This window comes from Amphiura filiformis, chromosome 6, assembly GCF_039555335.1.
Source record: "Amphiura filiformis chromosome 6, Afil_fr2py, whole genome shotgun sequence".
NCBI classification, from domain to species: domain Eukaryota; kingdom Metazoa; phylum Echinodermata; class Ophiuroidea; order Amphilepidida; family Amphiuridae; genus Amphiura; species Amphiura filiformis.
The window spans coordinates 39343439-39370226 of record NC_092633.1 but is presented as its reverse complement, the minus strand read 5'-3'; the positions used below and the strand labels follow the sequence as shown (position 1 = coordinate 39370226).

The 26788-nt window shown below is 36.8% G+C and overlaps 1 protein-coding gene across 1 annotated transcript in view; it reads right to left on the bottom strand.

Moving 5' to 3' along the window:
* Window positions 1-9087: 9087 nt before the first annotated feature.
* LOC140154520 (adhesion G-protein coupled receptor V1-like) overlaps window positions 9088-26788 on the bottom strand; it is a 30858-nt gene continuing 13157 nt past the window's right edge. Inside the window, exons 11-31 of the mRNA XM_072177089.1 lie at window positions 26517-26750; window positions 25942-26052; window positions 24955-25191; window positions 24221-24328; window positions 22735-22974; window positions 22269-22367; window positions 21435-21680; window positions 20672-20773; window positions 18947-19180; window positions 17777-17884; window positions 17356-17592; window positions 17036-17140; window positions 16606-16836; window positions 15647-15751; window positions 14353-14577; window positions 12597-12701; window positions 11951-12187; window positions 11540-11635; window positions 9923-10051; window positions 9432-9522; window positions 9088-9187 (exon numbers count right to left, since the gene is read on the bottom strand). Coding sequence (XP_072033190.1) covers window positions 9088-9187; window positions 9432-9522; window positions 9923-10051; window positions 11540-11635; window positions 11951-12187; window positions 12597-12701; window positions 14353-14577; window positions 15647-15751; window positions 16606-16836; window positions 17036-17140; window positions 17356-17592; window positions 17777-17884; window positions 18947-19180; window positions 20672-20773; window positions 21435-21680; window positions 22269-22367; window positions 22735-22974; window positions 24221-24328; window positions 24955-25191; window positions 25942-26052; window positions 26517-26750 — 3380 coding nt within the window. The remainder of the gene's footprint in view (window positions 9188-9431; window positions 9523-9922; window positions 10052-11539; window positions 11636-11950; window positions 12188-12596; window positions 12702-14352; window positions 14578-15646; window positions 15752-16605; window positions 16837-17035; window positions 17141-17355; window positions 17593-17776; window positions 17885-18946; window positions 19181-20671; window positions 20774-21434; window positions 21681-22268; window positions 22368-22734; window positions 22975-24220; window positions 24329-24954; window positions 25192-25941; window positions 26053-26516; window positions 26751-26788) is intronic.

The window sequence follows — 26788 nt, the reverse complement described above, 5'->3', positions numbered from 1 at the left end:
TCCCTAACACTTAGTGGCCAAGGCACACACTTTAACTTCAGCTCCCAGAAAATATATTGATATTAATCCGCGATGTAATAAGGCCCGCCGAATACGAACTGATAAAACTGAGAGACAACAACAACAAGGACAAGGAGTGTGTACGTAGATGGTGATGGACAACTGTCACGGTATAACGGGGGAATAAGGACGTGCCTTCTTTACCGGACTAAATGATTAAAATAACAACAACAACAACAACAACAACAACAATAACAACAACAATAACAATAACAACAACAACGATCCATGCTGGAATCCAACCATGTCGCAACAGAAACAGAAAACAACCATAACCATGATAACAGTCAATAAGAATGGATAGAAGCCACAACAACCAGTGCAGTCTATAATAGAAGCAAGTTCTTACAATGGTATACATGATTATTTATTTTTATTTATCTATTTATCTATTTATCTATTTATTTATTTAACAACATTTTACTCAAGTTAGACTATCTTTTGAATAAAGTGCTCAATCCCAAAAGGGAGAGCGTATAAAAATTCAAAAATTCAAAGAACAGACCTTTCAATAGATAGTCGTTACTCTGAGTAAAATGTTGTTAATACGCAATCTTTGCGGTTGAGACGACTATTCGATGAAATGCTTTGGGTAGACTACCATCTCTTTGGACACCATGTGAATGAATATTCTTTCACATTCCAAGAGATGGTAGTCCACCCAAAGTCATATTCATCGTGTCTGTCTGATCGATTGCCTTTTTAGGCTGAAACCGCAGAGTAACGCGTACTAACAACATTTTACTCAAGTTAGTCTGTTTTTGAATTTTTAAGTGCTCAATCCCAAAGGGATTGAGCACTTTATTCAAAAGATAGTCTAACCTTCCAGTAAAAGGTTGTTTAATACGCTGCTTTGCGGTTGAGCACTTTCTGACTATCGATAGACAGACTGATGAAAGACTTTGGCTGGACTACCATCCATGGAATGTAATATTCTTTCACATTCCTAAGAGATGGTAGTCCACCCAAAGTCATTTCTATCGTGTCGTGCTGACGATTGCAGGAGCTTTTTAGGCATGAAACTCAGAGTAACGACTACCTATTCTGAATAAAGTCTGTTCTTTGAATTTTATAAAAATACGCTCTCCCTTTTGGGATTGAGCACTTTATTCAAAAGATAGTCTAACTTGAGTAAAATGTTGTTAATACGCTCCTGCTTTGCGGTTGAGCACTTTCTGACTATCTCCGATAGACAGACTGACTCTGAATAGACTTTGGCTGTGTTGACACCATGGAATGTATATTCTTTCACATTCCTAAGAGATGGTAGTCCACCCAAAGCATTTCATCGTGTCGTCTGACGATTGCCTTTTTAGGCATGAAACTCAGAGTAACGACTACCTATTCTGGAAGGTCTGTTCTTTGAATTTTTATACGCTCTCCCTTTTGGGATTGAGCACTTTATTCAAAAGATAGTCTAACTTGAGTAAAATGTTGTTAATACGCTCCTGCTTTGCGGTTGAGCACTTTCTGACTATCTCCGATAGACAGACTGACTCTGAATAGACTTTGGCTGTGTTGACACCATGGAATGTATATTCTTTCACATTCCTAAGAGATGGTAGTCCACCCAAAGCATTTCATCGTGTCGTCTGACGATTGCCTTTTTAGGCATGAAACTCAGAGTAACGACTACCTATTCTGGAAGGTCTGTTCTTTGAATTTTTATTTATTTATTTATTTATTTATTTATCTCTTGAGACGATACCAACAGGGATCAGAAGCACGACCCAATTCACCCGTGTGCAATGAGCCAGGTCTGTTAGAGCTCACATGGAAGAATATCAAGAAGGCTTTCATACTAATGTATGAACATGATGAAATGTAACACGGTATAAGGCAAAGTTTGGATCCTTGAGTGTGTTTATAGTGAGCCAGATTATCCGGTATTTAGCTGGATTGCTACGCAGTCTATTTTGTTTATGTTTTACTAACAATTGCAAATCTAGACTACGGCAGTATAGCTAAATAATGGAAAGATTGTCTCTATAAAGATGCTCCATGATGCAGTCATGTCTACAGTAGAATACATCTCGACCTTTGCAGGACTTAAACCCCATTAAAAGCTATTAAACCAAGATAACACTCATTGAAACAGCTCAACTGATTAAATCGGATCTTCTCTGGTTGTGCACATGTGTCTGTTTTATATATGTGGTATCGCTATGAGGTGCTATAATACAGCTTCAGTTGGGTAACTGATTATAAAGGAAACGCAAGGAAACAATGGTATGTGGACCTTTGTTCACGAAATGAGACAATGGCCTGCTTTTTGTTAACCAGCATTCTTGAAAATGAGCAACATAATGATTGTTGACTTAACACGGTTTGGAAATAATTTCTTCATATTTTTGGTGTTATCTGTCGTTTACATATCCTTCCTAAAACACAAAAGTGCGACTATTTCCAAACACCTAAATTAGCTAAAAATTTAGGACATGTTACAAAACTATATTTTCTAGAATTTCATAGAATAGTTTAAATGTAGCTTGTACCGTTTTTTGTGGCATCCTTCAGAACGGAGCGGTCCGTTACCAATATAGCTCAATATTTTCGGTCAAATCTCCATTCAATTAACACGGGGAGTTGGCTAGCTATGAGCTAGCTATGCTTTGCCCTCACTCATATTCTACGAAAGTGCGACTATTTGTGAACATCTAACCTAGCTGTAATTTTAGGTCATGTTAGAGAAATATATTTGCTAGAAGTTTGGAGAATAGTTTAAATATTGGCCGGTTATTTTTCACACAGTGATGTTAACTAGGCAAATGCAATATACTTCTAACATACACTATTTGTAAAGGTCGCGCGTCAATGGTGAGAGCACTGTGTATTGTGTATAGGAAAACGGACAGTAACTGCAGTATGCCTTTATAGGTTTTTTGATACTTCATTGTTGCCTAGACTCATTAAACGCTTCATTGCATGATAGTAACACAAATACACTGTAACAAGTTTGCTCTATTTTATTCTGAGAATCTTTTACATAATTACCGTCGGAACTTCTACCACAGAAAACATGTCTTTGAAAATATGGTTCCATTATAATAATACTTCTTTATTACCCCAAAATCTCATTCGAAGCCTATTACCTTATTCATACTAGAGAGATTGCGATTTCCAAACGTAGGTATCGGACGTACGTTGATCTATCCAAACCACTCTCCTGTATCGAAGCGAGGTCACATATTTAGCCAGTTTTGAAGATTTTCCACGTGCGAAATCAACGTAGATACATCTTTGAAAATGCACAAAATTTGTCCATTTCACAACATGTTAAAGACAATCAAGGATAATGAACATACGAAGGGAAGTCTAATTATCATTATGATCCATTTCGTTTGTAACAATTCATTATAATAAAGGTGCAGGGATGTGTTAAAAATTGACTAAATTTATACGCGATATCCATACGCAGAAATTGCCCATGGAAATGTGTGTGATACTTTGCGTATAAAAACGACATTGCGATTTCACATTTTGGATTCCAACGTGGAATAAAACGCAAGTACTACGTTGAAATATGCTGATTTTACCTCATGTCGAAGTTCATGCAACGCGCCCAATTTTGAATGTCTCATTTTGAAAGTAAAGTCATGATATATGTATGTAGTGTAGTGATCCTTAATCTACCAAAATGTGTTTTTGGGCAAAAAATACAATTCAGTTTAAGCAGCATGTTAACCTTGGTTTTTAGTGAAAATCAAAAGCGTGCTGTTCGAATTAGGCAGAGATTCGGTAGCCTGCGCTAACCATTATTATTTCAATCACTATGCCCTCTATTGACCTGGATCAGATATTATAGTAGCTTATAGTCTTTGTTCCAGACGCCTTGTTCTCCTTCGTGACGAATGAGCACAATACAGTTTGGAACCGAGACTAGCAATATTTTTAAATATTGCTATTTTTTAAATAAACACCGTATTAACGTACGTAAAAACGTACGTTAAAACGTACGGTCCACTTCCTGCGTATGGAACATCGCAATCTCTCTACTGTGTAACCGACGACGTACTCGTAGAAATACTGTAACTTATTTCTAAATTAACTCATGCATAGTTGCACGCATGTTAAGCTACCATACATTTTTAGAGTGTATACCGACAATTTGTAACATTTTTGAGCCCCTCCATTCTACGAGTACCACCTGCCCCAAAATAAAGTTCGCTCCAAATAGATATGGAACGCATATGAACACACGCTTAATTAATAACCCAGTTTTCTTTATTCTACGATTACATAATATCTATCACTCAGTTCTGCTTCATAATCGAATACAAAACCCACCCAAGTTCATGGAAAGTGATTTTGAGAAAACTAAATAAAAAGTGAATCATTTTAATTCCTTTACTTTATAGTTAGATTTACCAAGTGGTTGCATTGGTTACTCTGGCACGTACAACACGACCAAGCTGGTCCCATAAGTGTTTATCGGGTTGATGTCTGGACATTATTCTGGAGGTATGCGTTAATAACACTGGCTCTGTGGGGGCGAGCGTTGTTATCTGGGAGGATTGCACTAGTATGTTCAGATTGCGAAGATATGGGATTGCAACTGGATGCACAGAATAATGGTCAATTTGGCACATTCTGTTTGAGACCCCACTACGTTCACATGACGTGTAATTAGCCATGGAAAATTGCTACAAATGTGGTTTGAATTAGCTGTCCATTGATATGCAGCACGATGTATATGTAATATATAATCTGAGAAATAGATGCTTGATAAAAAGTTAACTTTTTTGAGGTGTTTATTAGGTGAATATTGGGCAACTGCTTCGGAAATGTGTTGAAAGCACTTAACATTTATATATAATAAGTATTGCGTTTTGTGACTCGTACTTCTATGTTCACTTCTTCAACTTAAATAATGATATACCTTTTGTTGTAACAAAAATAATATAATATAATACAATACAATACAATATAAGAAATATAATTCTCCAACAATTCATTGTTTTAAAATGTACACAGTCATCAAGTGACATTAATTAGTATAAATGGGAGAGCGAGTTGGCGCAGCGGCAGTTCCCTCGCCTTGCACAACTGAGGTCCCGGGTTCACGGGCCGTGCCCAAGGACTGTATGTGCATTTGGTTTATCCCGATTATATGCTCGCTCTCGCATGTTTTCGCCGAGACCTCCGGTTTCCTCCTGCTTTTAAAAAGTCGGTGATTAGTTGGTTGATTATCAAAAACTTCCTTTACCCGATGGAATTTTGGGAGCTGCACAGATAATTGGTGGATGTTACAATCTAAGTGCGGAAAGGTCTGCACCAGGTTCGGCTGCAACTGGCCTAGATGATGCGATCTGATTGTGATGATTCACCATGGCAGCTAAATTACAGCACTTTGAATCCTTCAAGATCTAGCTGGAAAAAGGCGCTATATAGATCCAAAATTTCATTTATTTAATTTTATTAATCAGTATTGAAGTCGATGTCACTCATGCTAAAAGGTTCGGTTCGCGTTGTGATCACAATGGTCTACATCTGTTAAGTAGCAGACGCTCAAGTACACGCTAGTTGCACAACCAAATTCCTATTGCCACCAACCCCAGAGGTACGCTGCTTAGTTACACAGCTACTTTGTGGCTATTCTAGAGTACCAGTGCAGTGAGTTCGTATTCGTAACATACCGATATGAATCGGAAAAACACATCCTTCCAGTTTGTTGCAATAATTGAGGAAGGACAGAGACTTAATGTTCAGGGTAGTTCTATGGGCTAAAGATTCACCACAATAAAGAGCACATCTCTGACGGTGATTCGTTAGTGCAGAAGCTTCCCAGATGCAATCGCGTGTACATGTACTGTATCCGTTTGAATTCAAACATACACTACACTAATCATATTGGAGCAGTCTGCACAGATACACAGTCACCAAGGTACGTGGCTGGTACTGTGTAGTACTAGGGGAGCACCATTGTAGTACCAGTGCAGTGTTAACATGGTTAAAAAGCACACTTTTAAATCTTGTGTTAAAACATAAACATCTTTATATTATTTACGTGTTTTAATGTTTATAAATTAACATCTCTATACCTTCACTGTACAAAGAAGTGTTTATTACGTGTTGCTCTACTGTTTTTGCAGTGTGGGTCCTGTGCAGTAGCAGCATTGGTACTAAGATGGTACTCTCTGTACACAGCCAAGTACCCTTGCCATGGTGGTTTTGTGCAGCCGGCCGCAATAGGATTCTTGTGGTGTAATTGGTCATGGCTAGTTATAATATTAAATTTAGAAAATCATATTGTCTGTCATGGTGTACTGCACTGCATCTGGATAACTAGTCAACTGCGTATTTGCTAACTCCACGACCTGTTGAAAACAAGGACGAAATCAGTAAATTATGATTATTAGTTCATTATCATCAGTGGTGAGGGAAGCATTCAATTTTATGGGAGGGGTCGGGTACGTGCATATTTAGTTCAGGTTTTGCTGGGACTCTCTCGCGCGAGGACTATTTTAGCCTCAAATGAATGTGTGGTATGGTATTTGATGGGCAGTACTCGCATTTCACGCTATTTCTCAATCAATTGTAATTAATGACTCTGTTTCCAAACCCCATGCACCATTTGAAGGAGTACCACAAGGCTCTGTCATCGGCCCATTGTCATTTACAATGTATACTTCTCCTCTTGAGGACATAATTGATTCTCATGGTCTTGGTAGGATGATTTATGCCGATGATACACAAGTTTATGTCATTTTGAAACAGGATGATTATGCGTCTCTCATTCCCAAACTTGAAAGCTGCATCACTGATATAAAAGCATGGTCTACCGCAAATGACTTGAAGCTAAACGAAGATAAAACAGAGGTCCTTCACAGAAAATCATCGTCCTTATCTTCTGTGAATATTGCAAGTGTACCAGTAGAACCTGTGAAATCTGCCCGTAATCTGGGAGTCATTGTTGCAGATGATCTCAGTATGGATCTTTACATCAATTATATATGTCGCTCTGCCTCCTTTGCTATATACAAAATTGGTCGCATTCGAAATTATCTGGATGAAAAGTCAACTGAAACTTTAGTTCATGCTTTTATCACATGTCATCTTGATCGGTGCAACAGCCTTTTATATGGTCTTCCTGACTCTTTCATCTCAAAGCTTCAACGAATTCAAAATTCTGCTGCTAGACTTGTTTCGCGTACTCGCTTCCATGATCACATCACTCCTGTACTGCAAAAGCTTCACTGGCTTCCTGGCAAATATCATATTATGTACAAAATTCTTCTCCTGACTTATAAATGTTTTCATGGACTTGCTCCAGACTACCAGGAATACAAACCTCCTCGAAATCTATGTTCATGCAAAATGCTATCTCGTTTCTACATCAGTTGCTACTATTTCATATGGACAGAGATCTTTTTATTTCGCTGCTCCTGAACTTTGGACCAATTTATCTGTGTATTGTATTCTGTAAAGTACCCGGATGCAATACAAATTCTGAAATTCATAATCTTATGAATAAATATAATCATATTCTATTCAACAACTCTTCCTATACTTTTGTACAGGAGCCAACCGTTGTTAGTCCATGATGATTCCACACTTTTGCAGTAAGCGTATACTTTTGGAAGTATGGGATAAAGATTGCCGTTTTATTCAGTTTTATTGCTGATATCAACAGAAATCACCGATCTTTTTGTAAAGCCGACTGTCAATGATTAACTGACATTCCTCATGAAATAATTGGGGAAATAAACATGTGGATTATACGAGCTTTAGCTTGTTTTCGTTGTTGAAAGGGATTCAATCACGTTTCACCGTTGTTCGTCACCGATTAACAACGATGCGTCCGCGTCGTCTGCGTGGTTTACTTCGCGAGGGCAGCTTTCAACAACTCTTCCTATACTTTTGTACAGAAGCCAACCATTGTTAATCCGTGATGAATCCACACTTTTACAGTAAGCGTATACGCGAATGCCAGCGCACATCCGCGTTACGCATAAAATTCGTCATGTCTGGAATCCGTGTGCGTATCACGCTTACAAGTTGAATTCATTGCCGTTTTATTCAGTTTTATTGCTGATATCAACAGAAATCACCGATCTTTTTTTTATAAGGCTTTGATTAACTGACATTCCTCATGAAATAATCATGTGAATTATATGATCTTTAGCTTCTTTTCGTTGTTGAAAGGGATTTAATCATGTACTTCGCTCTAATTTAGAAATGTATTAATGAAAGGGGAATTGAACAACACAAGACTGAACATGATACGGGGGTGATGTGAAATATCTCTATTGCCATATACATCTCTATTGCCATATAATATAGCACAATGGCAATACACCCCTTTGACAATTTAAGTTTTATACGTACCTGTCCCTGACGTAGGAAGCCCGATATAGTTGGAAAGCCCCCAAGCAAAATGACGTAATAATAGCACAAAGCAAGTAACAGAATAGATAAAACTCCCACTAAAATGGCGAGCGATATAGCAGCAATAGCTCCTGGAGGATATCCTGAAAAGAAAAGAGCCATTTAAATGATTATATCTTTGAAGAATAAAACAGATTGTACATTTGACAATGTGTGAGACTAAAAGAAACTGGTATTTAGTGCACGTAGCTGGTGGATAGTTTGATTTTTCTCATAATATTTACGTACTAGAAATCATTGCTAAACATTCTAAAATTGATGGTATTTTCACATTCTTATATTACCATAATTTTTTTATAATGATAAAATTATGTTAATTCTAATAGGTTTTTGATGATGATTTAAGCACATTTTGGCCTCTCCACCCGGGCTTCAATGTATACTATGCCTCTCAGCGTGTACATGTGTATAGGATTCTATAAAATACACCGGTCGGTTGGTGTATCAATTTAGCACAGGTTATTTTTAGGCCACGCCAAAGCAAAACATTTTCAGATGTTGCAACTAATGCTGTATAAAGATTAAAAAAGCTTTCTTTCAAAATATTTTTTTGCAATTAATATTTTTTTTCCTTTTCATAAAACGTGCTTTTAGGTATTGACGATAACGAGAATTTGAATTACATTTTAGAAACATGTTTCAAATTCGTTTTAAACTAATTGTTTTGCTGGGTATATTACCGTTTGATGCTCCTCCAATTATAGTTTCACACCTGTTTCCAGAAAAACCAGCAGCACATCTGGAATGCAATTATATAAGTAATAAGTAATGTAAACTTGACCAACTATTATAATGAGCGCCCTACAATTTACTTGGAGAGAAAACGTTGATTGTAACTGCAAATATGGCCAATATTTTCAATGAGCCCATTTTCCGTGGTTAACAAATTATTTCACCCCAAGTAATTGGGACCCCTCTTCCATAGAAAATGACAACGCTTAATTGATCAAGTTCAAGCCCAATGTCTTTAAATATAAACTTACATGCATGCGTAGTTATCAACTGGAGAAGCCGACGCAACACAGACACCTCCGTTAAAACAATAGCCAATTGGACATTCATCTATTAATTCAGCTGTGAAAAGTATGTAATTATACTTGTGTATATTAATTTAAAGGAGGACCATTCTTGATCCAGTGGTATTGACACATAAAATAAATATAATAATTGGTCGCTTTTAATATTGAATTCTCTTTAGTTTCTTGCCTGTTTAAATATGACAGGTAAAAATATACTTAAAATAAACGTTTACACTTGTTTGTGTAGCCATTCAAGTTAACACTACCGTATGTGGGATGAAATGTGTTGGCTACAGTTCGATACATTACTTGTGTAAACAGAATTCCAAATTGTACAAATTTTAACGATTAAAATAATGATAAAACTAACAAAAAATACAACGCGTTTTATTGTATGAAACCGTGCTTGTCTTTTTGTATCCTTGTTATCTTCATATAGCCATGATTTTACTTACCTTCGCATCTATTTCCAATTAATTGCAATGATGGGTTTGCGCATTCGCATCGGTAACTTCCAACGGTGTTGACACAGACTAATGTTATATCAATACACAGGTTAGCATTAGTCTGGCATTCATCAACATCTGAAAGGCAAAAAGGAGAGCAATGGTGATATTAAACTTTTGATTCGGTTCATACTCCGTGGTTGTAATGCTCGATGTCATATAACGCTTACTTTTCGCAGCGTACAATTAAAGGTGGGTACCAGATTGACAGCATCATCCCCCCACTTTATCCCATCAAAATGCAGATTTTAGTATCGGGTGAAAGCTCATATTTCCTCATTAACATATTAAAAATAAAGCTTTCCAAATCGGTATATTTTAGAAGAAATCATCAAAAAACTGTTGAATTAGTCTTAACTGTGGTATACCACGTTTAAGACTAATTTTTGATAATCTTCGGAAATACACCGATTTGGACTATAGTTTCAATATGTTATATAATGAGAAAAATAAGTCCTCTCATTTGATATCAATTTATTACATGAATATCATTAATGAAAACATTGTAGACTATATTGTCATAATTATTTCGCTGTATAAATATCAGTAATCCCATTAACAACAAACATTAACGTGTTCTTTTTGCATGAAAGGGACAACACTTTACGTTATACGTCAATTAAAGAATTCCATTTTCCAATATCAGGTCACCTTCGTTTAATATACATGAGAGCGCGTAAACGGTATTAAACCGGGAAAATTCAACTTTCAATCTAGTCTCGGTCCCAGCTGATTTGTGCTTCTTCACTAAACAAACCGTCTGTCGACAACTAAAAGTACGTCTTTTCTGATTGTCTGAACGTCAACTCGGCGAAAGACTTAGATAAAAATTGGCTGTCAATCAAGAGCTGGGCTACAGCACATGCAGCGGTTGATGGAAAGCCATGCGGTGACATAAATACACACAATGCACGTGATTACGCCCTGCGAGTCGCTGACATAAAAGACGATATTGATGTAGACGATTGGCGCCTCGGTGGCTGCAAGCTAGCGCACATTTTGCGTTTGCGGTATCTGCAAATATAATGTTTAAGGCCACTTGCACAAGTCACGTCCTAATTTAGCAGTTATGGTTCCATAGCCAATTGAAAACCTTTGTATTTGGAAATTCATTAACCTATCAGGGATCGTCATTTCACGGGTTATCGCCAGAAGGTTTGTTTAGTGATAGTTTCGGTCCCAACATCACAATACGGGTTGGCAAGTATTACTAAAGTATCTTTAAATAACATGTCACATGCTTCACAGACAATATTAAAGCAAATTGTGATATTAAGCCGTACTTATGATGTCACTAGCCAGATTGTAGACTATTCCATTATGCGGAATCTGATGACAAACATCATTTTTAACAATGTTAACAAACTAGAAGTTAAGAGACACACAGTTTGTACGGTAAAGAACGGAATAAACAAAGTTGTATTCCACATGACAGAATAACCAACATCCTTTGCTTATTTTTATGGGATACCACATAGTTTATGGGATACCACCTAGTTTTAGGTAGCCAAAATAAATTATCGGGATACTTGACAACACAAACTGTATTAACACTTGCCACCTTACCAATTTCACAGTAAGTTCCGGTAAACTCATCTGGACATGCGCATTCGTCAGGATTAATGCAGACACCACCATTCATGCATCCTCGTTCACATGGATCTAAAACGAGAAAAATAAACCCGGAATCTTATGGTGAACGAACGAAGATAGCAAAGATAATCCGCCAGTAGGTAAGTTTAAATATTATATGGAGCTGTTTCGCATATCTGCGATTCAATTGAAGACGAAAGCCTGGAGGAATATATTACTCATAATTACGCAGCTTAATGGACCATTTTTGTGAAACTTAATGTAAATTAATTATCATTAGAATCATAATATTATTATCATACTCTCAATACTCTTGCTTAAAATGTTTTTTGCAACGATATGAAATAAAGCCATTGAACAAGTAAAAACTATGTCAACACTCACCATCATCACTTAAGATTGTCACAGTAGCTATATCAGGTATTGACAATTCTCCTATCACCGAGCTTAAAAGGACTACTTGAAACATTTCTGCCAGTTCATAGTTACCATCATCTACGATTGTTACACCCAGTGTAACTGCTGTCTGATCACGACTAAACCCCACATTGCGTGAGCTAAAGCTGACGAAATCGTTGATGGTACTGGTTGAAATAGCAGTTCCGTCTCGGGTACTGATGGCTTTAAAGAATTTTGACGAATATAAAGTTTAATAATTGAGTGTGTAAATATTGTTGTTTTAGGTAGTTGTGGTGTTGGTAGTAGTATTTTTTATTTTATTTCAAGGCTAATCAAGGCATTAATACCAGTTATTTATTACTATATAGTGCTGAGCATGCTGACGGGTTGGCGCTTACATAGATTTGACCTCCCGCTTGAAGCTCTGGACATTGCATATATGCTGGTTGAAAAGGGGAGAAATTATCTGTTGCGGTTTTAAGGATTTTTAGGAACAATCACAATAAGATCATGCGATCGGACCATGCTGACGATCAGTGATCTGAGTATTAACAGTCAATCCGGATCTGATCGAGCATCAATAAACTGAATCAAAATTTAATAGTGTAAAAAGTTTAGGAGAATGTCTCACCAATTGACGATGGATTTCCCAAGTAACCTTTCCGTACAACTGTCACTAGAACCTCTCTCTTGGTTTCATTCACAAAGTAGGCAGAATCAGCAAAACAATAACTCACTTTACGGATGAAAAAACAACACATTATGTGTATTAAATCAGCATACTTGGAAAGACCATTGTTTTGTATCAAACCAAAACAATTATTATTGAGTAGTCTGTCATATACTCTCGATTCCGTATATTTTTCGTCTTTGGCACATTTTGATAATAGCTGTGGGTCCAATAACGCTTAGAATTTTCTTATTCCAGCCTTACATTCGAATACAAGCCTATTCCATTTTACTATTATTATTATTATTATTATTATTATTATTAGTGTTATTATTATTATTATTATTATTATTATAAATAGTATTACTGTTATGCTTTCGTATAATGAAAATATTCTTAAGTAATATGCAAGACGTGTATATATATATTGCTATAATGATGTTTAGCACGATGTTATAGAAAACATTGAACGCCATTTTGAAGGAGAAGCGTGTTTGTATTTCAATATTTTTACCTATTTATTATTCTGAAACAGTTCAATTGAAGACCTGAGCGCAAGAAGACCGTAAGTCCACTTGGCCCCTCAACATGTATACACTAAATTAGTTACGTATAGTTTCTTAGGGTTTTATAATGTTTAATACATGTTCCAGGGTGAAAACATCATGAAAGGTTGTGAAAGATTTGTCTCTGGGTAATGGAGCAATACGTAGACCTATTGTGACCCCTCAGTTCTCCCTAAAATCCGCTTCAAAGCTAGAACCACCTTTCTGACCCGAACCTGGAGCACTGTGTGTTGACAATGAATCAATCACTGGTCTACTCGTTTTATTGAACGCGAATATTTACTGATATTCTACTTATCCAGCAAACACAAAAATGTTCTTAAAACGTTTATTAGAACTGTTTTTATAACATTTAAATGTCGTGTTATATAAAAGTCATACAAATGTTCTTAAAACGTTATCGTAAAATATGTTGGATAAACATTCTTGGAAAATATTTTGTCAACAGTAAAAATAACACTCTCTTTAGAATGTTTGCATCAATTTTTCAAAAATAATTTTTGAATGTTATCAATACGTTGTTATACCCTTTACCATGTTTATATAACCCGTAAATTAAAGTTTTCTGTAAAAATATTTTGCGTTTGCTGGGTAACCAGTCGTTATCCACGGACCCCGGGGAGGGTCTAAGTATAAAGAAGGCGATTCCCTTGCATACTAACAACAGTGAACAAAGCATCATTCAAACTCAAATACGTGCAATTATGCATCTCATACCATTCACGTATATCATGTATATGATAGTTAACCAGGATTCTAAGAGTAAAGTTTCATATAAAACACTGATTCCACTTTGATGTTATGCTATCTTTTAGCCGTCAACAGACGAACTGTGCACACATTTACCAGCAAACAGCATACATCCCTATCACCCGTATAATTCCAAAATCATTGATCCAACTTCTACCTGTACGCGACCTCTGTCTCTGATGCTGTTACCGCCAATCACGGACCTTCTTAGATCTAGTAACATTTTCAAGCTGTTCACATTATTTTATACACCCTATACAATCATAATAACCGGCCATATTCCTAATCATAACCCAATAATGATTTCAAACCCAAATAACCTTTAGGATTTCAAAGTCTTTAATAAAGGCCTTCATTCCTAGAAGGCAAATCATATGAAAAATGTACTTATTAAATCTTACCGTCATCATTTTCGATAAACACATTTGCGGATGCTGGATGACCAATTTCACTACCTTGGGCAGACGTTATAATTATTTCAAAACTTTCTGTTTGCTCTACGATGTCATCATCGCTTATTGGTATCGTGAATGTGAATGAAGATTCGCCCACGGCAAAAACGATTGTTCGTGTTTCTTCTGTATAGTCAATAGAACCATCAGCACTAATGCCTGATGTAGTGATAACTGTTGATACGAGAGCAAAAGAAGCATGTAAATCTTAAGTACACTGGTGATTATAATATACTTAGGCCTATGCTGAATATTTTTTAGAAATGTGTGGGAGGAATGATAATCTGCGAAACAAGCAATACTGTGGGATCACGATGTAAAACCTTCGATGGGTTAGGCACAACATCTTTTTTGGTCCTATAGCGCTATCGGTGCCCGAAGCGGTACCGATGACACTTTTGATCGTACCCTGAACATTTGTACAGTGCATTTGTTTTTTATTTGAATAAAAAACAATAACACTATGCAACTGTTAATTATTATGCTTGATACAATTTCTCCATGGAGTCATATTAAGAGTCATCGGTACCTAATCGGGCACCGATAGTTCTCTAGGACCAAATTGGATGTGGTCACAGATTTATTTACGAGCATTTTGATACTCCCATTTGTTCAGTGTCGTTCAATGTTAACAACACAGTAGTGTTTTTAAAGAAAAATACCCAAATTTAAAAGTTGCATTTTAAAGTAATCAATGGTTATTACGCAAGCATTGAAGTGTATAAAACATGCCATTATCTTTGTGCTGGATAAAGATTCACCTAATGGCGCTATGGGCTTCCTTGCGTAACTGGAATTTTAAGCACACCTGAGTGTCCTGACGTAAAAATCCCAACAGCAAATAAGGGCAAGGACCATTAATTCTTATTGGGATTTTCAGAGGAGGGAGCTCTCTATTTGTACATGAAATTTATCCTAAGGCAAAGGAGCACATGTGCGCTATTAGGCGAACGTTTACGGTATTTAAAACGGATGCGTTACTTTTTGTGAAGGCTTTATTTGTATATAACATCATACGACATTCTTATTGAAAATTACATCGTCATCATGTTCATGTCGCGGAACTACATTATGCGATCATACGATATGTGCGCTTAGTTGCAACAATGTTCAATTTTTGGTCTTGTGTTTGGATTAATTGATCCCGACATTGAGTCGACAAAAGTTAGTATCCAGACCAATTATGTGTAAAATGTGTTGATATAAATAGTTTGAATTTTTTGAAAAGGGTACATGTTTTTACCAATGCTTGCAGGTTGCTCCAAGCAGCCAATCCTTACAACGGTAATTGAGACTTCCAATCCATTTTCTAAAACATGATACGACTCGTCACGGAAAAATATCAATGCTATAACAAAAAACAGGGAAAAATATTAAGTCTACCTATATTTTGAAGTATTGATCTACTCTTTGAAGTCATTGTTTTTTCAGTAATAAATGTCATTTCCAATTGCGCTTTTAATAATTGTAAATTCCCCTAACACTTTCGTGGCAGAACATAAATGATAAAATTTTCTTTTTCAACTTTAAACTTTGAATAAAGATGTAAAAGAGATTCAGGTTCCTTTTAAAAGTAAACTTTTAAGTAGCATTGGAAGTATTATAACGCTGGTTTAGGACACGAAGATCCCATTTGTACTACTAGCTGCCTTTAGTCAGTTATTGTCTCAAGTGTTCCAAATGCCAAATCTCACACATGCAGCTATTGTAAATGTTGTCTTCTTGCCTTTAAAATGAATAACAACACAGGGCATCAGTGGTGTTAGCTTCGGTTCGAGGCGTTATGGCTCCTGGGATAGCGTTTTTTTTTCATTTGCTTCTCAATTGTTTTATTCTGATCTCTGTAAGTCTTGTCCACCTACTGCTGCTGTTAGTTTATCAGATCGCTAGTGGCCCTGCAGGTCATGGTCTAGAAAAACAGGGATGAACCAGAGAATATTGCTGATCCCAATTTTCATTTAGTAACTGCTTTCAACAACTACAGGTGCTCAATTGTTCAATCTATTGTATCGAACGTATCGAACGGAGACTACAGTGGTGTAACCAGGGGCCCAGTCGGGATCCATGTCCCCTGATGCCTCAAATGAATTGACGTTGTACACAGGTATCTTCATATGAAGAAGAAATTCACAGTTTAGCCCACCCATTAATTACGGTAAGTATTAAGTGTAGTAATATTTCACTGTAGTGTAAAAAACTTACAATCGTCATCCTTAATGCATACACTAGCTGATCTTGTGGATGCTAACTGGCCTTGAGTTGGGTTAGTGAGAAATATTTCAAACCAGTCGTTGTCCTCCTCTACTAAAGCGTCGTTCAAAATAGGAATGTTATATGATATAGTTTTTTGTCCGGAGTCGAACTGAAGAAGTACATTCTGAAAGCCACTGTAGTCTACACCATTCACTGCACATATGTCTCTGGTATTCAACTCTGTATGAAGAGAACAATATTAAAAGTATTATGGTTTTTATTAGCGAAGCCAGCTCAAGCAGTACTTACCAGAGTACTTATGTTATTTCCCCAAATTGCAAAATATTGCAGATTTTGGTGACTTTGGGGTAATTTTGAAGAAAAAAAAGGGGTCCGACTAATTTATTCACTCATATAACAAATGACAAGGCAAACTTACCAACGGCTCCATCTATATCCGTATACCCAACACGCAAAATATTTATAACAAGAAACACGGTGGCTTCCTTCAAATGGTAAAGTTGCTTCTCCAGGGCATAGTATGCTGAAACGATTGACATTATGGATATTTAGTTCGAACATAACGGACTATGGTTGTACTTAAACAAACATAAACAGCCTAATTTAGGCTGTTGAATTTAAGTATATATTTGCCACAACCAAGCCTGATAAGCAAGAAACGATATAGCTTTTTATAATCATTCGTAAATTATGCATGTCTGGAATTTTAACAGACAAAAAGTTAATAATAACTCCTACCATCATCATCAAATATGGTCACGGTTCCTTTGTGAAGGTCACCTAGTGATTCGCCAGTAGAAGGGTCCAACAATGAAACATATAAAACCTCATCTGCCTCAACTAGGTCATCTTGAAGGATTGAGATCGGGACGTTAACCTCACTGACACCGGAATTGAAGTCAATCACCGAAGCGGTACTTATGGGTACATAATCATTGTCTCCGGCGACAGCACTGCCATCTGCAGTGATAATTGCTAAAAAACAATGATAATTTTGTTTTAATATAGGTTTATACGCAATTGTACAGAGTGTTAAATTTGAATTTAATGCCGCATTTTCTATTTGTCTAATTTGAACCTTATCAAGTACAACTATACTATTATTCTTATATCATTTCATATGCTATTTTATTCGTATAGATAAAATTTATATCATTACCAACACTTCCAGCCACTGTGATATCCCCTTCTCTTCTTATTACCACATTGACAACAGTTTCGTACTCCCAGACGAAAAACCTGACGCAATCCAGATGATACCAGGTGGCTACACAAGATAAATAGTATGCCGAAGGTATTTTAGGCGACACAAGTTTGGTAATTAGTAAATCAATAGAATCAATTAAATTACAATAAATAAAATATATATAAAACAAAGGAGAACAATGGAGGAATAATTATACGAGTATAACATTAACGGACAAACTAAAAGAGAAGGACCATTATAACCAAAAATGGTGTTGGGAAATAAGTAAAACTAGACATGTACATAACTGTGGTCTAAAACCACGAACACAGCCGTTAATGTGAACCTTAATGACCTTTGACCCCAAAATCTCTGAACACCCCATTGGCGAATGTCAATGCATATGTGCACGTGGCATCACTTTGGTATATGTTATTTGTGCCCGAAGAGGCATTTTGCAGGAATTTTGTTTTAGACCGGAAGTGACCCATTAATAACCTCTGACCCCAAATATAAAATTACCACGCATACACTGGGTAATAACAATTCATGTATAAACATACCGTTACAGTGCTATGTTTTTCTTGGTTAATAAAAATGTTTGAAGGTTTTTCGTTTTATACCGGAAATGACCCCTTAATGACCTTTGACCCCAAATCTGTGAGGACCCCATATACACTGGGTACTAACAATGCATGTGTGCAAGTGGCATGTAATTTGTTGGAGAAGCATTTTAAAGGTATTTCGTTTTATTCCGGAAGTGACCCCTTAATGACCCTTGACCCCAATTTAAAAAATACCACATATACATGACCCCATAGACACTGGGTAATAACAATGCATGTGTGCAAGTGGTGTCACTGTCCTACGTAATCTGTGAGAGAAGAAGCATTTTGAGTTGAAATCACGTTTTTGACCCCTATGACCCCTACGTGACCTTTGACCTCACAAGTTTCATGTGACACGTAGGTGCATGGTCAATGATAGTTAGGTCAAAATCGGTGTAAGCATGTCAGTGCTAGAGCAAATATAAAGGTCGACAGAAGAAAGAAGAAGAAGAAGAAGATCCTGTAAGAAATAAAACACAGCCGTAGTCAACGGCTGTGTAAAAACACACACACACGTAACATTTTTTTTACTTACGATCACGTATTATCACTAACGACATGCTAGGAGAAGCAAGTACACCAGAGGTGGAAGATCCAACATCAATTGCTATAGAAATACTAAAATCCTCCCAATGCTCGAAAATGTTGTCATCAGAAATTCCAATTGACTTCGAAGATGTGGTATCTCCAGCGTTAAACGTGATGGTCTTATCACCTGGTAGAATATAATCAATAGTGTCTATAGCCCTGCCATCAGTAGCTGATAGTGCTGTAACAGGATACGAATAGGTTAAAATGTTATCTTGAAATTGTAAGCTTGAGGTCCTGGGTTCGAAACCACGCGACCTCAACGTAATGTTGTGATGTGCCCTGAGTAATTTAATTTGATGATTTATCTTTGTTTACAAAGTTACATGAGTGATGACATTTTAGGGGAATTCCCCTCTCAAATTGAGCAAAACAAGTTGAATCATATCTAATTTGGAATATTTGGAAACCCCTTCAGATTGTAAAGAGATGACATCATATATGGGATTCCCCTCAGGAAGTGATGTAATGGGATTTCCCCTCAGGAAGTGATGTCATGTGAAAGGTTAATGTTATAATTAAGACTTTGGAATTTCCCAGATTGAGCATAATGTGAAGGTAGTAAATGGCCCATAATAGAATGGGGTTTTTCCCATGCTTGATATATAAGAAATGTAAACACAATTATTGTCACAGTTGATAGTGTTGATCTGGGCTATGCTTACAGTCCAATTCCTTGAAAGAAAGGAAATTACAAACCAGAAATATTTTATGTAGTCAAAGTACTACTATTTACCAGTGTTGTCGGAGAAGATCTAGAATACGTCAAAGAACGTTATTCTTCCAAGAAAGGAAATATATTCTTCTGTCGACTTGCTGAAGTCTGGTATTTTGATTCAACGCAACTGTCAAAATACGTGGGGACAACTGCATCGCAGTCCTGCTTCCTGAAGATATTGTGTGAAAGGTGGAAATAGCACCAGGTGGAAATAGCACCAAGTTTGGAGAAAGCAGCGCAAGGAGTTAAATTTGGAGAACTGCGCAAGGAGTTTAGCATAGGAGAACGGCGCAAGGAGTTTAGTATAGGAGAACTGCGCAAGGAGTTATGAACGTGTTTGGAGAACACCATTTTCGTATAAGGATTTTATAAGCAAGGATTTATCAATGCACTTGAAGTGTACAAAGGAGTTCGCTGATTTTCGCAGGACAAGTGAATAAGGATATATTACATCAGTCGTCCAGAACATTGCAAGAACTTTATGATCGCCAAGAAGAAGAATGCTGGCTAAGTACTAAATAGATAAAGAGTATATTTGATTATTGTGTATGTGCATTTGTTGTCATATATTGTACCAATCATAACGTGCTTTCAATTAAAGATTTAGATTGTGTTAGCTTAATCAAACAGTGTATTTGTGTTGTGCATTCGTGTGAGTTCGGGTAAAAGGTGATTTTGGCCTTGAGTCAAGTACGACTCGTAACAATGTACACTTAGGCAATAGGCAATGCTCTACACCACTAAAGCTTCTCCCCACCCAAGTGTGCAATTACATGCAGAGATGGACCCCGGTCTGTGAACACAGGTTCGTCTCTTTTACCTTTTACTTTACTTAGTATTGGTATTTCAAAATGCCGTTAATATTCTATTTCTGAAAGTATGCCTAATCGCATCATTATAGCTACTTCGCTTAACAAAATATAAACTTCTAAAAACTACCTTTATAGGACTTACTTAATGTTTCTGTGCGTCCCAGAAAACCACCTCTATGGAACACAACATCAAGAATGTTATCTTCATCGATGATATATTTGTTTTCCTCAATCCAGAAATAAGCTAAATTAAAAAGAAGAAATGCCACGAGACAGCATGAAAAGGAAGGAATAAAAACCAAATGAAGTATTTTGTGATCATTTGGATGTTGGTATTGCGCTTATGTCGTTTATGAAATGCAGAATATGATCAACTTTCATTATTATTTCATATATATATATATAACAACATATATGGTCTGTAATTGTGGGAAAGGCTTTTACGACGGAAATTCATAACAATTAGTGGGTTTTTTAGCGGTTTCGCCGTCGCGTCGGACAAGTTTAGAACTGTCAAGCTTTCGTCAGGAGTAGCTCTGACCTCTTCAGGACAAAGTATCTAAGAATGAGACATGTAGGCCGCCCCCTGTCTAATGATGCCGTTCACTGAAGACTGCCCCTTGTCAATAGAGAACAAGCAGATCTAGTCTATCTGCTAATTTTAAAGGATGTGGTGGCTCTGAAAAGAGCCGTTCACTCCAGACTGACACTTGTCTACATACTTTTACGCGCACTATCAACGTGCTGCATATATACACGAAACTACACTAAGCCAACGCATGCGCAGTAAACGCTGAACTTCAAAACTAGTGCCGGTGACTCGAGGTAGAAGCTGGTAGATATACAGACTATAGTATAGTAAAATCATTCACCTGTTAAAGATCCTGAAAATTTAGACAACTTACAGGTACGATCAAATATGAAAACCGTTGATGGATTAGGCAATAAGATGACTCCTCTATTTGCCGTAGTAGCTGAATCTAGTGTCATAGACACGAAAAATTCCTCAATATCTTCTATAACTGCATCCGGTTTGATGGTTATTGCCATGCTGGTTGTAGAAGTATCTCCGGGGTTAAATGTCATTTTTAGATTAGCAGGTAAAGCGTAGTCGCTATTAATTGATGCTGATCCGGCTGTTGCTGATAATGCTAAAATAACATAACAAGCATAAAGTGGTCAGTTTGTTAAGGGATGGGGTATGAAAGTTTGGACAGTATTTATTGTGGGACATTAGAGCACATCAGACATATTGAATTGCATTCTGAATACAAAGAATATCCTTCTGATATCAAATAATTTTGATTTTCTGAAATTTGCAATGTAATACACATTTTATGGCAAATGATTGAATATTGATATTTTTGATATTTAACAGTACTCGAAATAAACTTTATAAATCTGATGATTTATATTTAAAGTGTATGTAGGTAGGATGAAAAGCCGACGATAATTGAAAATTTTGACCTTTCGTATTGAAGATATGGATTTTCCCCCCAAAACACCACAAAAAATTAGGTCTTTTGTGTCCGTAAAGCAATCATTTAAAAAGTTGAATTGTACAACTGATGAAAATACAAAACGCAAAATATTGAGAAACAGACACAAGAGATCAGCTTCAAACCACCTATAACGATCCAAGAGGTCACTGTACATTATAATGGTCTTTCAGCCCTGTTCATTGGGGTATAAATAATGATAAGTAACAAACACAGGGTCAAAGAAACAAAACCACTTACTAAGTATATCTGTCTCGTCGATGTAGCCTTCTCTATGAGCAGTTACAATCAAATCAACATCTTCATGGGCGATATACTGAGCTTCAATCCAGAATGCAGCTAAAAATAATATGATGGTCAGATGGTAAGCAAAAGTACACCCAAAAAGCGTACAATAAAAAAAGAGAAAAGAGGTTTTATACAACGACCTGCAAACTATTGTTTTCAACTTGATTATTAATCAGCATATCCTCCTCTTGTGAAAAGGCTTGTAGCAGAATAATAGGAAAAAATGTTTTCCCGCCAATAAACACGATAAAAGCATAATTATCTTTCCCGCCGATATAATAAAAATATTTATTCGAATTATTTGCAAAATACCAAAGTAACCAAAATAACAGTACATTTACACAATTTACATATCTTACACATAACAAATGCAAATAATTCAGAATCTATAATTGAATTCAGCCCCACAAAGTCTTACCAGTTTGATCCCAAATAAACACAACTGCGGTGCTCGGTGAACATATGCTACCTTCAACAGGCGTGTCTATAGTGATTGTAAAATATTCCGAGTTTTCCAAGATGGCGTCTGTTACTATGGTGAAATCTACATCAATGCACTTTTGTCCTGGTGTAAAGGTGATCGTATTGGAAACAGGTGATGTTTTGATGTAATCATTAACATTGGTAGCAGTATCACCAGCAGCTCCAATATTCAGATCTGTTTCAAACGTTCATAAACTCAAAGATTAGTACAATAATTCTTCAAAGTTGTGAACAATGATTTATAGAATCAACTTGCAAAGAGGTTGTGTTCATAGGTTCTAATCGACCGTAGTAGAGATTAGATTAGTGGGCATGTTGGACGGCATTCATTGCCCCCCAAAAGCATGTCATAAAGATTTCATAAAGTTTGGTTCACATGCAGTTCGTTGAACATACTAACCCTAAGAAATGGAGGATATGTAAGTGCAGAATTGCATCTATGGCTAGTTTACATTGCAGCATCGGGGCATTAAGCATATTCAGACAATGTATTAATGTACTTCTTCTTCTTCGGCCGCCGTCACTCATGAAGATTGGCTACCATCTGGCTGCATCTCCTTATCTTCTTTTTCCAAGCTGTTCTGTTCTAAGCTAGACGCTTGGCTTGTACTGGGCTCATTCCTGTCCACTTTTCCTTCGATTACCTGGAGTGAAAGTGCACTGCCACTTCCTCGGAGAATGTACCCCCGACTATGGTGTGCCTATAAGTCACCTACTCGGTACATCGCAGTTGACTCTTAGGTGACGCATGGTGGAGTATCGATGTAAGTACATTGCTACGGGGGTATCTACAGTATGTTGGCCGACGCTGGTACTTTGGTGTAGTGCCAACGTCGGCCACAAAGGCCTTGGGTACTCGGTAGTAGCAGCGGTAGTAGCCGCGAAGTACCATTGCAGCAGAGGTACTCCGTCGCCAGGAATCTTGTAGGGTAACTTTCTTGTTACCAACTCTCCCAGCAGCTGTTTCTTCACATCAAATTCCTCGAGGATGCTTGTATTTTTCTCCTTCCAACTGATGTTTAGCATTCTTCTCCAGAACCACATTTCAGCAGCAAGCACCCGGTTCTCATCTTCTGTAGTCATAGTCCAGCCCTTCAAGACATAAAAGAGTACACTCCATACCAGTACCTTCTTTTCATTTGCAGTTCTGTTGCATGGTTTCGATCATTCCACAGATCCTGAAGTTCAATCATTCTTTCTTTGGCCATTCAAATCCTGGCTTTGATGTCTGTTATGCTATTTGCATTGGATGTTTTCACCGAGCCCAGATACTTGAGGTGTACTATAACATTGTAAACTCATTCATGTTAGTATGAACAAACTGGTCAACCAATCAGCTCATATTATTTATGCAGCATCCACCTTACCGAGCTGCTACACCTCCGTTATCACTTAGTACGATTCACTCTGGTTACACTTACCAACAGACACTGCAGCATCCCAAAGGTACCCAGTTCTACAAATCCTCACTGTAAGCATCCCAGTTCGTTCTCCAACAATGTAGATTGCATTCTCAATCTGTATCAAAGCTATTGATAAAGATGCAAATAAATAAACGTTTAATATGATTACCAGCGATTGTTGGTTCCTTTCCCATCGTTTACCTGATAGAGCACGAAGGTAGTTTATCATGTTTACATTGGTTCTTGAATATATTCAACAGGACTGTTCCATAGATTCCATAGATGTATATTTTTCATCGTTCAAGTTAAACACACTTACGTGCAGACGTTTCGACCCGGCGTTTCGATAGCTACCAGCTAGCTTTCTCAAAGCTACTGTTGATGCGATGATCGCCGAACGATTTCTCCATCAATAGGTCGTTATAGATGTGACTTAGGTTGTATCGGCCCTCGTCTCGATTAATTGTGGTGTCAAGCAGCGATCAACAACAGCTGTTTAACGATCATCACATCGACAATAGCATTGAGAAAGATAGCTGGTAGCTATCGAAACGTGTGCGCGTAAGTGTGTTTAACTTGAACTATGAAAAAAATACTGTTTATATTGGTGTTTTTTGTTTTCGTTTGTTTCATTACTTCAAAATATGTAGGCAAAAGAAAGGAACAACGAGTTGGCCTGCCACTGTAACAGCACAAAATACATTTAAAGTACCAACTCAACCTCCATTGCTGAAATCAGGAGCAATTCTTACCTGTTTGATCCTCAATATACACTGTCGATATACTGGGATTATCAATGAATACCTCGCTGGATGGATTGTTAAGCGTAATGATGACAGTTTCAGTGTCCTCAAGAATATTATCATCAGTAATATCAAAGTTTACTTTAAGAAAGTCTTTATAATCGCCACCAGTGAAGGTAACAGGATTTGTTGGTTGAACAGTGTAGTCTGTGCCACCCCCTGTGGCTGTACCAGCTAATGCCAAATCTGTGAATGATAAATCGTTATATAATGAAAGACAAAGATAAAAAAGACTAGTTTGCGTCTGACGTCATCTGTCAATCAAACTCGAGCACGGTTTGTTTACAAGTATCGTGATGATATGAGTTGTTTGAACACGGCGGTAAAAACCGGGCGCCTTATTGTTAATTTTGCACATTCTAACATACAAACCATCTCAAAAGTTAGGTATTTATAGTAGGAAACTTTCTTTGGCGAAGGCACCATGTCAACAATGCCTAGAAAAGTTGCTTTTTGCCTTGTAATAATACGGAATTTTTCGACATTCACTGCTATTCTTTTTCTCCGATCGGCACCAGACAAATTGACCTTCCTTGTACGCGCTATTAACCAATCAAGGATCGTAGAGAATTTGATTAACAGTGACGTCATACGCAAACTAGTCTTTTTATCTTTGTCTTCAATTATACCAAATCAGCTTTTTTAAAAATAGGCCTTCACCGGTGACCTTCATAACCCATCAAGGTTATAGCTGAATAATCATAAGAGCGTTTTTTTTAAATCTTATTAGGAACTGCAGAAGCAAAAATATAAATGCATTTTTTTATCGAGTCAATAATGGTTACCATTACTATTAGAGCTTAATCTCCAATCAAAATAATGCTCTTATTCCTTACAACACCTTAGAGTTTAATTCTCCATTCAGTGGATGTAAATTTAAAATCAAATAAAATAAACTCACGAGGACAGGGCGATGAACTATATAAAAAGACTTACTGACTGTGACATCGTCTTCATCCCAGATGTACCCGTCTCTTCTTATTAGCACGGCCAGCGACCCATCGCCTTCTCTTACTCGAAACTGAGCTTCTTGCAAATACAGCCGAGCTAGAAGAATAAATTGGCAAATAAGAATTTAATTTATTTCGTTTTTTTCTTTAATGTAGCGCGCATAGAACCGTTTACCTGATTACATTCTAGCGCATTCTTTGATTTAAAGTTTATCGTGCGCATGGTGTATCAAGCTGTTCGAGCTACGGGGCACAAAATTGCCGACAACCGTTCGTAAATGGTCTGCCTCACAATCAATCAATCAATCAATCAATCAATCAATCAATCAATCAATCAATCAATCAATCAATTAATCAATCAATCATCAACAAACAAACAAACAAACAAACAAACAAACAAATAATTAAATAAATAATAAATAAATAACTATAAATAAACAGATAATTAAATTAATAAATAAATATATAGATAAATAAATAAACATATAGATAAATAAGTAAATCATTTAATTAATAAATAATACTAAAAAAACCCCACATGGTCAAATTATACAAATGTACCCGTTTCGTCCACAATAAACACTGTGGTCATCATTGGCTCGTGTATCAAATCGCCCGCGGCAGCATTCTGAAGTTGGATTGTAAATGTCTCCAGAGCTTCTCGATTCCCGTCAGTCAGAATGGTAAACGTCTTTTCTACAGTATGCTCCCCTGCTGCAAATGATACCGTCGTGGTAGGAGACGTGTAGTCGTTGCCTACGCCTACCGTTGCTGTATCATCTTGGATGTTAAGATCTTTGAATTTGATAGAGAAGAATGGTTAAAAACAGAAA